The following is a 15,803-nucleotide window of genomic DNA, read 5'->3' on the forward strand; positions in this document are numbered from 1 at the left end:
AGAAATATCGATCTGCTCAAAGCACAAAAAGCTTTTAGATCATTATTCCAAGTATTTGGGCTTGACTGAGGTGCTCTTGGCACAATCTCCCCTTGCCAGTGGTTCAGTCCTCCCTAACGATGGAGATCCCAGTAACATCAATTTCTAACTAATGAAGTTTTCTCTTTCACTTGACTCTATTCTTGCACAGTTTGCGCTGTGGTGCTCTAATCCTTGGTTACATAGCTAAGACCTCCTACTTTCCACCCCAAGCATTCCCTTCCCTTTGACACCTGGAAGTTTTCCCACATCATTGGAATTCTCTTCATTACACCCCCACCAGAAAAACTTGTCTTTGAACTCATCTCTCCTGACCTCCCCTTGGTGGTGGAAAGTGCCATCCAGTCACAGCTGACTTCTGGTGATCCCAGAAGGGACAGTAGTAGAGCATCTGCTTGGTAAGCAGAAGGTCCCAGGTTCAATCCCCGGCATCTCCAACTAAAAAGGGTCCAGGCAAATAGGTGTGAAAAACCTCCGCTTGAGACCCTGGAGAGCCGCTGCCAGTCTGAGTAGACAATACTGACCGATAGACTGAGGGTCTGAGTCATATGTTCATAGAGCTTTCAAGGCAAGAGATGTTCAGAGGTGGTTGGCCATTGCTTTGTATTCCTTGGAGACCTCCCATCCTAATACTAGCCAGATCAGCCCTGCTTAGCTTCCTAGATCTGATGAGATCAGCTAGCCTGGGCCATCCAGGTCAGGACTGCCCTTCCCTTAAGCCTGGGAAAATCATATCCTTTGTGCCCTGTTATTTCCCAGCTCCAATATCTGGTGCTGTATTTGAACCTCAGTTTGTGCTCAGTGCCCATCTCTTACTGCATTGCACTTTGCCATGTGCCCTGATATTTGACTCAACTGCTGTACCTTGATAGGTTTTGCATGCAGATTCCATGTGCTTTGCCCTTGGACATTTCCCTGGTTCTCCATCTGTCCTTTTTGCTTGGCTATCCACTCTTTCTTCAAGAACTCCAAGGTGTCAGGTTTTTACCAGACCAGCATCCTGTTTAATTATAACTGGCCTCCCAGATGCTCTGAACCTCTTCCCAGTGGCTTCCCCTCTCAGGCTGCTAGTAGGATAGATAATGTAAACTGCTTTCTCTGCTGCTTCATCTGCCTAAGCCCCAGTGAAAACGTTGCATAAGTCTGTGTGGGCATTGGGGATATGTACTTTGGGGTGGGTATTCTAATATTTGGTGCTAGTTATATGCTTGACTGGGATGGAAGGCAGCATGGTACAGCCTGATCTCAGCAGATCACAGAAGCTAAGCAGGGTTGGAAGGGCGACCTCTGCAGAGGAAGGCCATGGCAAACCACCTCTGCTGCTTGCTTGCTTTGAAAGCCCCTTGCTGGGATCGCCATAAGTCAGCTGCGACTTGATGGCACTTCACACACACATATGCATGACTGTGCAAGTTCATTTTATATTCTGCTCAATAGCAATATCTCTGTTTTGGTATTACAGATATCGCTGCTCTATTTTACTTTCCTAAGAGCTTTGTTCCTTTGCTAAACAATCCCTTAAGATTTGTGTCTGTGTCATCCACTTTGTATGCCGGATGTTAGAACCAAAGCTTCAAACTCCTTTAGGGGCAGCGGAAGGAAGGTCTCTTTTCTTCCATCTGGCTCCCCAGACTGAATTGGAATCAATTTACATGGACCCACATCGATGATACACAGGCCTTTCCGACCACACATAGTAACAGGTTACTCATGATGAGTGAATATAGGTGCACGGATTAACTGGAGTTAGCCTCCCCCAGTTACATTATTTGTAACTAGAGTCAGTTTCTTGCCAAGATTTTCTTTGTGAGAAGGGAGGGAGGTCACATACATAGACCTGGCAGCAAGCTGAATTCAGGCACATTGTATTTTGACACCCCCTAAAAATGAAGTCTGAAGGTAGTTTACCGATTGCCTCCTTTCTTTTTTATTTGAATGTGTTATTTTTATACCTATAGTCTTCCTCCTTATGTATTCACCTTACTGTTAGTTTCATTTATATATATATAAATGTCCTGTAAATTTCCTATATAAAATGTTTGCTATCAAGGCTTCAGGGCATACATGAACTCAAGGACTGGAGAATGGGAGCCTGGCAGGGAATGTAGCCCATGTGATATTTTATTTATTTATTTATTTATTTATTTGAGATTTATATCCCGCCCTTCCCACGAATGGCTCAGGGCGGCCAAAATGGACAAAATATGTATCCTCAAATAAAATAAAAAGAGTGCATGGGTAAATCCCATGCTTCAGTGATGCAACAGCAGAGATAAACAAAAACCCGGCAAAACCCAACTTTTCCTTATTCTTTATTGCTCACTAGTTTTTAAGACTGTAAACAGGGTATACTTTAACTTTGTACAGTGCCTACTTACATTTGTCTGCCTAATAATATAAGTGCTGTCAAGTTGCTTCCAGCTTCTGGCAACCTTTTGATTAATGACCTCCAAAACATCCTGTCGTTAACAGCCTTGCTCAGGTCTTGCAATCTGAGGGCCCTTGTGACTTCCTTGACTGAGTCCATCCACCTCAGGCAGGGTCTTCCTCTTTTCCCACTGCCTTCAATTTTTCCGACAACGAATATCTTTTACAGTGAGCATTGCCTTCTCATGATGTGACCTGCAGTTTAGTTACTTGTAGGGAGCATTCAAGCTTGATTTGATTAATAAATACTTTTGAAATAGTGTCATTCAGATAGTATGGAATAACTGAGTTAGTGGCACATCATGAGCATTATCTAGTACTTTGCCTCTCATGTTCCATCAGCAGCCAGCCACACTGGGTAGAAACAGTGAAACCTCTTCTGTTTGCCTAATTTATCCCAATTGGAGTCGATATTTCTAATAGTTTTTGTTTGAAATGAGAAAGGATATAGTTGCAAAATATTATGCCATCCTAAGAACAGTTTACACCATTCTAGAGCCATTGAAGTCAGTGGGCTTAGAAATGTGTAGATATGAAACTGCCTTCTGTTGAATCAGCCCTTTGGTCCGCTGAGGTCAATATTGTCTCCTCAGACTGTCAGCGATTCTCCAGGGTCTCAGGTGGGGGTCTTTCACATAACCTACTGCCTGGTCTTTTGAACTGGGGGTGCCAGGGATTGAACCTGGGACCTTCTGCTTATCAAGTAGATGCTCTGCCACTGAGTTGTGGCCCTTCCCAGTGCTTAGGATTGTACTGCTAATGAATAAATATTTTACTGACTCCCACCCAATACTTTTGTCTTAACTGACATGCTGGAATGAAAAACAATAACATTTTGTCATTAATAATGTACGTAGGCTTGTGAGTAGGAAAATGTGATATTTCCTTAGTGGAATAATTTTGTTGAAGAAAGTTGACTGAATTCCTCATCAGTAAAAACAGTGAACTGGTGAATAGATGGAGGGGGGTGTCTAAAGATGTCCTAACTGCTTGTTCTTCTCTTTTTCCCCAGGGATGAAAGTTGCAGGTAGTATCATAGAAACCATTTCTGTGGTAGAGTAGGCATAGTCTCACTGGAGTTAGACAGATGTAATTGCAGAAACATACCAGTACCCTAGGGGGAAGTCTTCCTCTGAGGCTGCTGTTGGTTTGAGCAAGGTGTGATGCAAGTTCCCCTTAACCTTGTCCAATGTGATAGTATAAGAGTCAACAACATATGTAATATGTCAGAGGTGTTTCCCACTGCTTCAGTTTCATGACCAAGCAACCATGTTATAGCTTCTCTCAAAGAGCCACTTCATACATCACACAGAAACTTTACTATGACATGTTTATAAAATAATGCATGGGGTGCAGAAAGCTGACAAAGAGAATTTTTTCTTCCTTTCCCAAAAGGCTAGAACTTGAGGGCTTCCAGTGAAACTGATGGGCAGTAGAATCAGGATGGACGAAAGGAAACACTTCTTTACACAGAGAGCAATTAAAATGTGAAATTTGCTGCCGGAGAATGTAATGATGTCCACCGGAATAAACAGATTAAAGAGGAATTAGACAGATTAATGGAAGGAGGGGTCTGCCAGAGGCTACTAGCCATGGTGACTGAGGGAAACCTCCACATTCAGAGGCACTAATCCTTTTAATCCCAGAACCAGGAGGCAACATCAGAGCAATGCCTTGGCCTCTCTGCCCTGTTGTTGGCCCTCCAGAGACGATGCAGGCTGGATGTCTCTTTCAGGATGCCACTGGCTGATTTCGCACTGACCTTTTACTGGCGCGACCACCCTCCTCACGCCGGCGGATCTGCAGGGATTTCGCACCAGAAGCGTCGGCGCAGCCAAAAGAGCCGGCAACTTCCGTCGCGAAACCCGCTCAAACGGAAACCGCCAAGAAGCAGGAAAACGTTTGAGCGGGTTTCGCGACAGAAGTAGCCGGCTCTTTTGGCTGCGCCGGCGCTTCTGGTGCGAAATCCCTGCAGATCCGCCGGCGTGAGGAGGGTGGTCGCGCCAGTAAAAGGTCAGTGCGAAAACGCCCACTGAGTGAGACAGGATGCTGGACTAAATGGACCGCTGGTCTGATCCGGCAGGGCTCTTCTTAATAATTAGTAATATCAACACCATCTTGGATTTTAGGGATTGTAACTGTATGAAATGATTTTATTTTGATTCTGCTTTTATTTCTATGTTTTTTTAACCGTTGTTAGCTGACCTGAGCCCATTAGTGGAGGGCGGGCTATAAATATAATATAATAAAATAAATAAAAATTATGTTCGACGTGAGTGACAGACATTCAGAGATCCCTGGTGGACATAGTTGTGCCATTCAGGTGTTTGCAAACTCTTGTCCTATTTGCACTTTGTTTTCTTAAGTGCTCACTTAAAATGCCTTAGTAAGAACTGTTCTTTTATGCTTTCCTCTTGAAGCCTGTTCCCAACAGCAGGGAGCCCTTGGATTTGTTATATACCTTTTATAAGTGACACTCTCCTTTTTTACCCTTTTTGACAGTTACCTCAGTTACTGATGTGGTAACCTCATGTGAATCCACCCCACCAGAGGCTGTAGCCCAGGGCTCATTTGGACCTGTTAAGGAAGAAGCCTTCCCTGCCATTCCAAGCCCTCCCCCAGTCCAGAGAGCCAGCCTCTCGCTCAATGTGGCCTTCAACCCAAACAATCACATCATTCCATTGATGCTAGACGTCCCCAGCAGTGAATACAGCCCCCCGCCAAGTCAAGAAAGCCAGTCCACTGAAGTCTTCACTTACAACATCCAAAGCCAAAGGTAGGAGTGCAGCCAATGTTTTTATTCTGCATGACAGAGGAGGGATACAGGAGAGGATCCAGTAGGAGTGAAAGGGGAAGGCATGAGAACTTCAGGAAGGAAAACTTTTAGTTTTCTCAGCTGTGCTCTTGCCCCACTAAGGCTGCTCCCAGAAGATGCTGCTTTTTAATTTCAACCCCACCCCCAATTTGTTGCCTGCAATGGCTTCTTCATCTTTCAGGCAGTCCATAAAAGTTTCACAATGCATCCCTGCCCTACTCATTCGGAAAACATGTCTTGTTCGTGGGTTGTCCCAAAGCACCAAGAATACAGAGCATCACTGCCTGAGACATAGTGATTTTCAAGGCAAGAGATGTTCAGAGTTGGTTTGCCATTGACTGCCTCTGCATAATGACCCTAGACTTCCATAGTGGCCTCCCATTTACAACAAGAATGCAACAACCATGATTAGTCAGCAGCACTATACAATAACAAATGTAATAAAGAACGTATACAACAGTGTGTGTCTCTCTCTCTGTATATATAGGAGAGCCAGTTTGGTGTAGTGGTTAAGTGTTAAGTTATCTGGGATAACCAGGTTTGATTCCCCACTCCTCCACTTGCACCTGCTGGCATGGCCTTGGGTCATAGCTCTGGCAGAGGTTGTCCTTGAAAGGGCAGAGAGCCTGTTTCAGCCCCACCCTGCTGTTTCAGCCCCACCCTGCTGTGAGAGCCTGTTTCAGCCCCACCCACCTCACAGGGTGTCTGTTGGGGAGGAAGGTAGAGGAGATTGTGAGCCGCTCTGAGACTCTTCGGAGTGGAGGGTGGGATATAAATCCAATATGTGTAACAACTTCTAGGGTTATAATACTTCATAGCAATTAACAGCACTCTTCCAATCTAACAATAAGTGAAATTCTACAAGGGGTAGCCAGAGATATCCATATATCATTCAAATCAGTACATAAAGTACTATGAAGTCCAAAAGTACAGTCCAAAATAGTGTTCAAGATGAAGGTTCCAGATTTTTCAACTCTTCATTATGGATATTCTGTCCCAGGTAAGGACTGTTAATGGAGGTCACACAAGATCAGTAAGTGTATTCGTTACTGATGTTAGGTCCTTTAATCTGCCTGTGTTACTAGAAACACTCTTCTGTTGTGTCACAATCAAAATAGTTTGTGAGGTGCTTCCTCTCTAATTCCTCCCTATGGACTCAATCCTGCACAACTAATTAAAGGGCAGGATTATTTATTGTTTAGTGCTGACTAATCACGGTTTTTGCCATTCTTGTTGATCCTTCCTGCGGTTCCTCTGTTCAGTGGTTATAACTATTCATGGATCTGGCTGATATCCATGGTGGTAGAAAGTGCTATCAAGTCACAGCTGATTTATAGCAGTCCTCTTGGGTGCATGAGAACATAAGAGAAGCCATGTTTGATCAGGCCAATGGCACTTCCAATCCAACACTCTCCGTCACACAGTGGCCAAATCTCAGATGCCATCAGGATGTCCACCAGTGGGGTCAGAACTCCAGAAACCCTCCCACTGTTGTCCTAAAGCTCTAAGAATACAGAGCATCACTGCCTGAGACAGTGTTCCTTCTCTATATTGTGGTTTTCAAGGCAAGAGATGTTCAGAGGTGGTTTGCCAATGACTGCCTCTGCATAGTGACCCTGGACTTCCGTAGTGGCCTCCCATCCAAGTACTAAGCAAGGCTGATCCTGGTTAGCTTCTGAGAACTGGTGAGACCAGGCTAGCTTAGGCTGTCCAGGTCAGGGCCTGGATGTCCATGCATGGACATAATACTTGCGAAGGACCTGCCCTTGTAAAACCCTAGGCAAGGAAGCTCAAATTGTGTTCTCCCTGGAGGTTCTTGCCTTTGGACCTCTCTTTCCCTTGAGCTTTGCCATAGTTTGAGCCTCTTCTGGTGTCAACATGAAATATTGATGTTTAGGCAAGCATTCAGTGGTTTTATATGCTGCCTCTTCAGATTTATATGGTGCCTCTTTAGATACCTGCTGAAGCCAGGTCACCAAATAAAACAAGTGTAAACTCAAACCATTGAGTTTGTATTAGCAGCCCTAATAGGCCATATTGGCTTGATCTCATCAGCATTCAGAAGCTAAGCAGGATGGGTACTCAGATGGGAGGCTGCCAAGGAAGAGGCAGCCATGGGAGGCTGCCAAGGAGGCTGCTGTGCAGAGATGGCAGATGGCAAACCACCTCAGTTCACTTCTTGCTTTGAAAACACCATGAGGAGGGACGTTATGGGTTTGCCCTGAGTCAGGTATGACTTAATGGCACCCTTTAGCTATTAAAACCCCACTTTAAAAAGGTAAAGATAGTCTCCTGTGCAAGCACTGAGTCATTGCTGATACGTTGGGTGATGCCACATCATGTTTTCTTGGCAGACTTTTTGTTATGGGGTGGTTTGCCATTGCCTTCCTCATTCCTCTACACTTTACCCCTGCAAGCTGAGCACTCATTTACTAACCTCAGAAAGGTGGAAGGCTGAGTCAACCTTGACCCAGCTACCTGAACCCGGCTTCTGCAGGGATCGAACTCAGGTCATGAGCAGAGCTTGGACTGCAGTACTGCAGCTTACCTCTCTGTGCCATGGCGCTCCTAAAAATCTAGTAGTTTCAAAATTGATCTCATATCATATGTTTTGTGTGCGTATGATCTGCTGTATTGTGTGTATGCAACGCATTATGAATATCCTTTTAAAAGACTGTAACCTATCTTCATCCCTTGTAGACGGACTCTGCTATAATTCTGAACAATAACCCTGTGAATTATTTCTCTCTTCCTTCACTCCAGTATCGCCTCTCCTGTGCGCTGCCCTTTCCCTGAGCAGCTGGAGCCTACAGCCAACCTGGAGACCCCATACTATCACCCCAGTAGCCAGTCTGGGGCCTTCCAGCTCAGTCAGTACCCCCAGCCCCAGATGTCCCAAGTGCACCATTTCCCGGTCCACCTGACCAGCAGCATCTTGCCTAGTGTTCGTCTCACACCAGCTACACCCAGTAAATCCAGCACAACTTTTTTTTCTCTGCCTGCCAATGGTGGGCTCATGGCCTATCAAACCGCAGAGACCACTCAAGGGTATCTACAGAACCACGTAGGGGGACAGCTGTTGATACAGCAAGCTGCTGGGAACTCAGGTGAGTAGTTGCTCAGTTTCGTCCAGGGCTGTTGAATCCTTACATGAAGGAAGACCATATTCAGCAAGGCCATGAATGGCCACAAACAGGAAGGTGGCTGTAAAATACCATATGCGGTTGGCCAGTATGGTGATTCTCACACAGTACATAGTTATCCAGTTGTTTGTGAATGTAGTTTTTAAAGCAGGGGAATAATTGCATAACTTTTGCTCACCAAGAGGCAAAAGCCTGTCTTTAAAACAAATGCCATCTTAGTTTGTTACCTTTACCAGCTGTGCCCTGGAGAGAGCTCTCCTTTGCATTATCCCACAGAACTCAGAGAGAGCCATTCCAAATAATTGTCTCTCAGTTTGCCTAGTTCAAGTTTAAATCCTATTTCATGGTCATGCTGTAAAGTGGCAAAGCTATGTGGAGATTATAATCTCCACATTATTATGTGGAGGTTATACCCAGGGCTTTTTTTGTAGAAGGAACTCCTTTGCATATTAGGCCACACACCCCTGATGTAGCCAATCCTCCAAGAGCTTAGAGTAGGCCCTGTAAGCTCTTGGAGTATTGGCTACCCCAGGGGTGTAGCCTTGGTTATACCCCAGCATTTCAAGCTGTGCCCTGCAGAGTGAGCATGTGTTCTTTTGGGTTAATGTTACCCCTATTCAAAGACTGCCATTAAAATTTAATCAGTTGCCGATGTGAAAAACGCTTAAGCCCTTTTCAGTCATTATGATTTTGTTACGAACATGCTATACACAGGTGCTGTCGCGATGCATAGTTTCCATGCTCTATGAATAGGGCAACACGTGCATCTTCCAGCTTCAGTACATGTGTATAAAAACCCAGATTATTGCAGGACTGCCATTAATGTACTGAAACTGGGAAACGCATGCATTGCCTTGTTAGCTAAAGAAGTCTATCATGTAATTGCAGGTGGTAAGAGGATTCAGTGCTGTGTGCTCTCCTGCTACAGAAAATAAGGAGTTCCAAAACTGGAACCATTGCAAAGAGTTATCCCTGGGTGACCCATACTCTGAAAAGTGATTCTTTGCTGTTGCGGTGTGTAGTCTCCTGTCCTTTTTCTGTTTCTGTTCATCCAGGCTATATCCCGGCATTTCAGGCTGTGCCCTGGAATGAGTTTTATTTGCCGGGAGCACCACTCACCAATCAGCCATGCTCACAGATGCAGTTGTCCAACCCAGCGGAGAGATGTTACCATGCAGAGCAGGTGCCAGGGGTTCAGAACCTGAGCATGCCTCCCACTTCCTCTCTGCTCCAGCTGCCCAGAGCAACAGCACCAGGCTCTACCATTGTGTTCTCTGCAAAGCCAATGGCTCCTGCAGATACAGGTTCAAACCTGTCTCAGGCAGACCACCTGGGACCACCTGAGAGGGACTCCACTACGGACAACTTGCCCCAAGAGGAACGAAACATGGCCGGTGAGTGACAAGATGATTGGAGCAGCTCCCTGAGCCATCCTGGGCTGGAATGCTGCTGCCGAAGCATAGGATTTCCCTAGGCAGGGCCGGCTTACACTGAGGTGGGGCAGCTGCCGGGGCCCAAGGCTTCTGGTGAGGCCCACTGACCACGTGCCTCCTGTCCTGCTGATACACCCTTCCCACAACTACTTGCTTGCAAGTGCTCTGCGTTCCCTTCTTTGCGGGGTTTCATCTGAGACCAATGCTGATTCTGGAGAGCAATGCTGATTCTGTGAACTCAGGCAGAGCATGAGAGGGAGGGCAGGAAGGGTTGCGGCATCAGTGCTTAGTTCTCATGGCCCTTTCTTAGGCACCCAGGGAAATGCTGATCACCACTTTGGAGTCAGGCAGCAGTTTTTCTCCAGGCCACTTTGGCCAAGGATCCTGGAGGGTTTGTTGGGGCTTTTTTTTGCAATTTTCTGAGCATGGAACGTGGGTCACTGGGGGGTGGGAAGGTATTTGCAAAGTTCCTGCATTGTGCAAGGGGTTGGACTAGATGACCCTGGAGGTCCCTTCCTACTCTATGATTCTATGACCCATGCTTCCACCCAAAGGCACTGCTCAGCATTGCCAGGGAATGGGCATGTGGGTGATGTAGGCATCTGTTCGTGTGGGTGGTCAGAGGGCTTGTGAAGGGGTGGGGAAGTGATGGGCAGGCAGGTGGGTCAGTGGGTGGAAAGGGAGGTATTTGAGGAGTACCTGGTGGAAGGCAGAAGAGAGGAGGGCCCTGGCCCTAGGAAGCACTGAGGTACCAGTAGGCACTCACTAGTGCCTCTCACTACATTGGAATGGGTAAAGTGCCCTCTTCAGGATGTCAGATTCGGGGCAGGAAGTTGCACCCCTGGGCCAATGGAGCAGAGCTGCATCCCATGGGATTTCTGAGGTGTGTAGTGTCAGGTCAGCTGCTCTCTCCACTACAGACAGTAATCTATGTTGGTGCCTCCCCTGACGGACACACACCTGGGAAGTGTTGCTAGTCAAGTAGATGATTGTGGCTGGCCTGCTTGCCACGGTGCAGAAGGGCAACAGCAGCCTATTAGAAGCACCCTGAGAATCTGTTGCTCCAAGTAGGTAGGTAACAAGACCCTGAACGAGGGGCACATTACAAAGTAGATGGGGATCCTGGAGGATCACATGCAGCAGAAACCGTGTGTCTTGGTTCAAAGTACATTTGTGGCTCTCATCTGTCTGTCTGGTATTTTTTTTATCTGCCCTTCCTCTAAGGAACAGCATCTATGCTTCTCCTTCTCTCACGAGGTAGCTTAGATTGAGGTGGTGAGATAGGCCCAATATCACCCTGCATCAGGGCTTTTTTTAATAGCAGGAACTCCTTTGCATATTAGGCCACACACCCCTGATGCAGCCAATCCTCCAAGAGCATACATGGGTCTTAGTGCAGGGTCTACTGTAAGCTCCTGAAGGATTGGCTACATCAGGGGGTGTGGCCTAATATGCAAAGGAGTTCCTGCTACAAAAAAGGCCCTGCCCTGCATCAGCCAGCAAGTGTCATGGCTGAAGGAGTGGAAGATCCACTGCTTTGCTCGCAGAAGGTGACAGGTTCAATCCCTGACTCCAGCATCTCCAGTTAAAAGGACCAGGCGGAAGGTGATGTGAAAAAACCAAGGCTCTAGGGACCCACTGCTGGTCAAAGTAGGCCATACTAGCCTTGATGGACCGATTCAGTAATAGTCAGTCTGATACGTGTGCTCATGGCTGAATGGTGAGCAGGCTTCCACCTGCTAGTACATCGCTCTGAACATTACACCTCATCCTTGCAGCTCATTCTCTGCTCATGGGGATCTGTAAGAGTAGTGGCACAAATGTACAACTTTATAGTGCAATCCTCAGGGTGCTTTCATGGGAGAAAGTCCCATATAATAAAATGGGACTCACTTGCAGCTTGGATACCCCATTATTGCTCTATGTCTGCTCTCAAAATATTTTACCTTTGCTCACATGCCATTTTTATCACTGTGGTTTGAGCAAAATGTGGCATTCTTTTCTCTAGCCATAAATATAAGAACTATGATTATATTTTAGTTAAATGGTTTGCTTAAAAGAAGGGGTGTGGCCAGAGATTGAAGGAGGTTGTGTTAAAAAGAAGGTAGGAGACCAAGGCAAGCACTGTTAATGTGTTTTTCCCCCTTATTTATACAATTGCATTTGAGTTTTTCATAGAGAAACAAAAGACAATAGATTTGAACTCCATGAAAATTATGGCAAGGACATTCTTTGTTCCTGTTAGTACAGCTTTACGGCATTGTTTGACTCATTTGTTTCCCTGCCCCACACAAATGCCATGGCTCACTCACCTTTATCTTCATCTTCTCAGATTTCTCTGAAGAGAGCAAGAACTGACTTGGCTGCCTCATACAAAGATGGCCAGGGGAGATAATAAAAGAATATAACAATAATAAAGTTATATTCTTTTAATAAACCTTTTCATGGAGCAAAACAAAGAGGAAAAAAACTGTAACGTGTCAAGTAAGGCACTCTGAAAGACTTGGGGAGGTGGGGGGGGGAATACCTGTTTCAGACTGGTTCTGTTCATTATTTATTTATTTGTTATAAATTTCCTGCTGAAGAAAAAAAGCAATGACAGTCAGTCAATAACCCAAATCTATTCTGTTATTTTGTGCTTCGGATTCTTTTTGTTTGTTGTTTAAACTTAATAAATCCAAATTTTCATTTAGTCACTGATAAGTTCACAAAGTTGTAACTAAGGGTTGTATCCATCCAACCAAAAGCGAACCTGTATTCTACAATATAACTTTGACACTGTTCCTGGGGTTGACGAGACCCCCTCCCCAGCATCAACACTGGCTTTTGTGTGAGGGTCTGTGGTTAGGGTACCAGTGGAAAGTCCCTTCCCCTCCATTAGTAGAAGTGTCTTTTCACCAGCAGAAAATGACTGTTGGATGCAACCCTATGTGTATGGCTTTCAATGACTTAGCTTTAAGAAGTCCACTTCTACCTCAACAACATGACCCATTTTACTTTTTCAGGCTTTGAGGATGGGCAGATTCAGATCTTCAGTTCTGTGTAGACTTATTGTGCAGACAAATACAGAAATACTAAAGGCTCTGTCAATAATAGCCAACTGTGTGTGATATTACTGATGTAGAGGCTGGTATGGAATTCCGGGATACTGAGATTCAGAAACCGGAGACAGCAGCTAATACCTCCCTTTCTCGTGCTCCTTTTCTCCTCAGTCAAGAGTAACCAGATTCAAGGGATGGTAAAGCTCTTGTAACTTTAACCATTATGTTGAAGGGATTTCAGTAGATACATCCTTTCTCACCCTGTGTTGAAATGTCTCCAGAACTGTTAGAAAGCAGGAGAAGGCTCCTGTATTTCAATCTGGTTGTCATATTTCAAGGGGGGGGGGATCACTAATTCAAAAGCACAAAGATCATGTAGTCCAAAATCTGTCATCCTCTAAAGATGGCCTTTAAGGTCTCTTCTTTATACATTTCCATTAATAGACAGTCTGCATTTTTGACAGTTTGACACCATTGTGCAGTGGTTTATCTGAATACCTAGTTAACAGTGCAGTCCTCAGTGGAGTATCACCCTTTTAATCCATTGTGGACTTAAGAGGGTGTGACTCTGCTCAGAACTGTAAGTAACTGGACTGAGATCAGCCAGGGGAATCCATTGCTGAGCAGTGATTTGAATGTGAATAATTTATATCCAAACTCAACACATTTTCTCATCAGTCATACAGCCCACCAAATGCAACTATTGAGGCTGGCTATCAATAGATGCAGGACAAAGATGCTAAAGGGTAGAAAATGTAGTCACTAAGAGAGAGAAAACTAGAAGTCCAAAAAATGGAAGAGAGAATGGAGGTGCCGTACACCTAGTGCTTTACAATAGATGGCACTGGTACAATTAGGTTGCCTCAAGAGGGTTGTAATAGGAACCAAGTACATTTTTAGAAGCTAAACACCAATTTCAAGGTTGTAGAGACTGTAAGAAGTGAAGAATCCAATGCTGGTTAAATCTGTGCACTCATAGACTGCTCATTTGTTTTGATAAAATTTGTAGTTATTACTTTTACGTTCATTTGCATTTAATAATAACCTGATTTTCGTCAAAACATTTTATGTTTTGAGTGTGTTTGATTAAAAATGAAAACCATTGGTTACATTCTTTTGGCTTGGCTTTCTCCTTATATTACCCCGAACCTTTTAAGTGGTTGTATAATTCTTATTGCATTCTCCTATGGTTGGTTAGTTTCGGTAATACTTACAAGGCTAACCCAGCGATGCTGTTGCACCACTATCACTACCATAGCAAATTGGTATCCTCTGCTCTATTAACAGAGAAAAGTGGGTCCAGAAATCCCAAGCATGAGACACTGGGAGTCTAGCAATTGCCCTGAAGTCCATAGTGACAGCCTTCTGATGATGTAAGCCATATGTGGAGCCTCCATAACATCACCATGCCCTCATCCACCCACCAAAGAAAGGAAGGAGCAAAGGCAGCACAGCACCCTCAAGTGTATTGAGGACTATGGTGCTCCCCGGGGGAAAAACACCCAGGCAGGAGCGAGGGATTTGAATATCATCAGGGGGAAAGCAGTAAAACAGCTCCCCTCCCTTTCGGCTACAAGCCAATCAGCAGGGAAATAGAAGGAAGCTGCAGGAAGCTGAATTCCCAGCTTTCTCTTTTAAAAGTCTCTAGCCCAGGGGTGTCAAACTCATATGTCGTAAGGGCTGGATCTAACATAAATGAGACCTTGTTGGGCTGGGCCATGTGTGTCATAAAATGTAATGCCAGGTAGCTGAGATTTAAACTTTATAAAGGACACAGACGAACACAAAGATTTTTTAAAAACTTGAAATAAAGCATGCTTAAAACATTAGCATTTGTTGGTCTTAAAGGCTGGACTTTCTTTGTATCTCTCCTATGCAATCCAGACAATAGGGCAAAAGAAGCTCTGGCTTTTGCCTTCCTTCCTTCCTTCCCCAGAGGGAGAAGGAAGGGGAGGAGCCTCAGCCAATAGAAGGAAGAGAGGCTTGGCTCGGTAGCTCTGCTGTGCAATTGAGAAAGCCTGGCAAAGCAAACTATTCTTCCCCCTTTCCTCCCCAAGGGAGGAGCCTCAGCCAACAGAGAATATAGAGAAGCTTTGCTCTGTAGCTCTTGTGCAATTGAGCAAGCCTGGCAAAGCAAGCTGTGATGCAGAAGGAAGAAAGAAAGAGGGAGAAGGAAGCAGATGACAGCTAGTTGCTTGAGGGCTTGATTCAGCCCCTGGATCACATGTTTGACACCCCTGCTCTAGCCCCTTTCTAAGACTAAGGAAAAGATAGATAGATAGATGAATTTATTGTCATTGTTCTCAACAAAAAGAGAGCAACGAAATGAGGTGCTCTTCCACAAACATACCAACACATCAAACACACATATTCATAAACCATTTAAATACATCTGAAACCATTAAACCATTTAAACCATTAAAACCATTTAAATACATCTAAAACGGATAAACATTCATAAAACCATTAAAACCATTTAAACCATTAAATAAACATTCATAAAACCATTAAACATTCATAAAAAGGAAAGGAAAGCTCCCCTGTGCAAGCACCAGTCGTTTCTGACTCTGGGGTGACGTTGCTTTCACAATGTTTTCACGGCAGACTTATTTTTTACGGGGTGGTTTGCCATTGCCTTCCCCAGTCATCTACACTTTCCCCCCAGCAAGCTGGGTACTCATTTTATCAAACTCGGAAGGATGGAAGGCTGAGTCAACCTCGAGCCAGCTACCTGAAAACCCAGCTTCCTTCAGGGATTGAACTCAGGTTATGAGCAGAGCTTAGGACTGCAGTACTGCAGCTTTAACACTCTGCACCATGGGGCTCTCAAGACTAAAGGAGATAGTTATTTTAAAAATGAAAGATGAGAATTCAGAAAAGCTATATAGATGGTTATAATGTTACA

At 44.8% G+C, this 15,803-nt stretch overlaps 1 protein-coding gene across 1 annotated transcript in view; it reads left to right on the plus strand.

Annotated features, from left to right (window-relative positions):
- NOBOX (NOBOX oogenesis homeobox) overlaps window positions 1-14,012 on the plus strand; it is a 29,636-nt gene extending 15,624 nt beyond the window's left edge. Inside the window, exons 6-9 of the mRNA XM_060254249.1 lie at window positions 4,969-5,242; window positions 8,045-8,388; window positions 9,480-9,818; window positions 12,190-14,012. Of these exons, the coding sequence (XP_060110232.1) occupies window positions 4,969-5,242; window positions 8,045-8,388; window positions 9,480-9,818; window positions 12,190-12,215 (983 nt within the window). The 3' untranslated portion in view covers window positions 12,216-14,012. The remainder of the gene's footprint in view (window positions 1-4,968; window positions 5,243-8,044; window positions 8,389-9,479; window positions 9,819-12,189) is intronic.
- Window positions 14,013-15,803: the final 1,791 nt, after the last annotated feature.

The sequence above is a fragment of the Heteronotia binoei genome, chromosome 14 (genome assembly GCF_032191835.1).
Source record: "Heteronotia binoei isolate CCM8104 ecotype False Entrance Well chromosome 14, APGP_CSIRO_Hbin_v1, whole genome shotgun sequence".
Taxonomy (NCBI): Eukaryota; Metazoa; Chordata; class Lepidosauria; order Squamata; family Gekkonidae; genus Heteronotia; species Heteronotia binoei.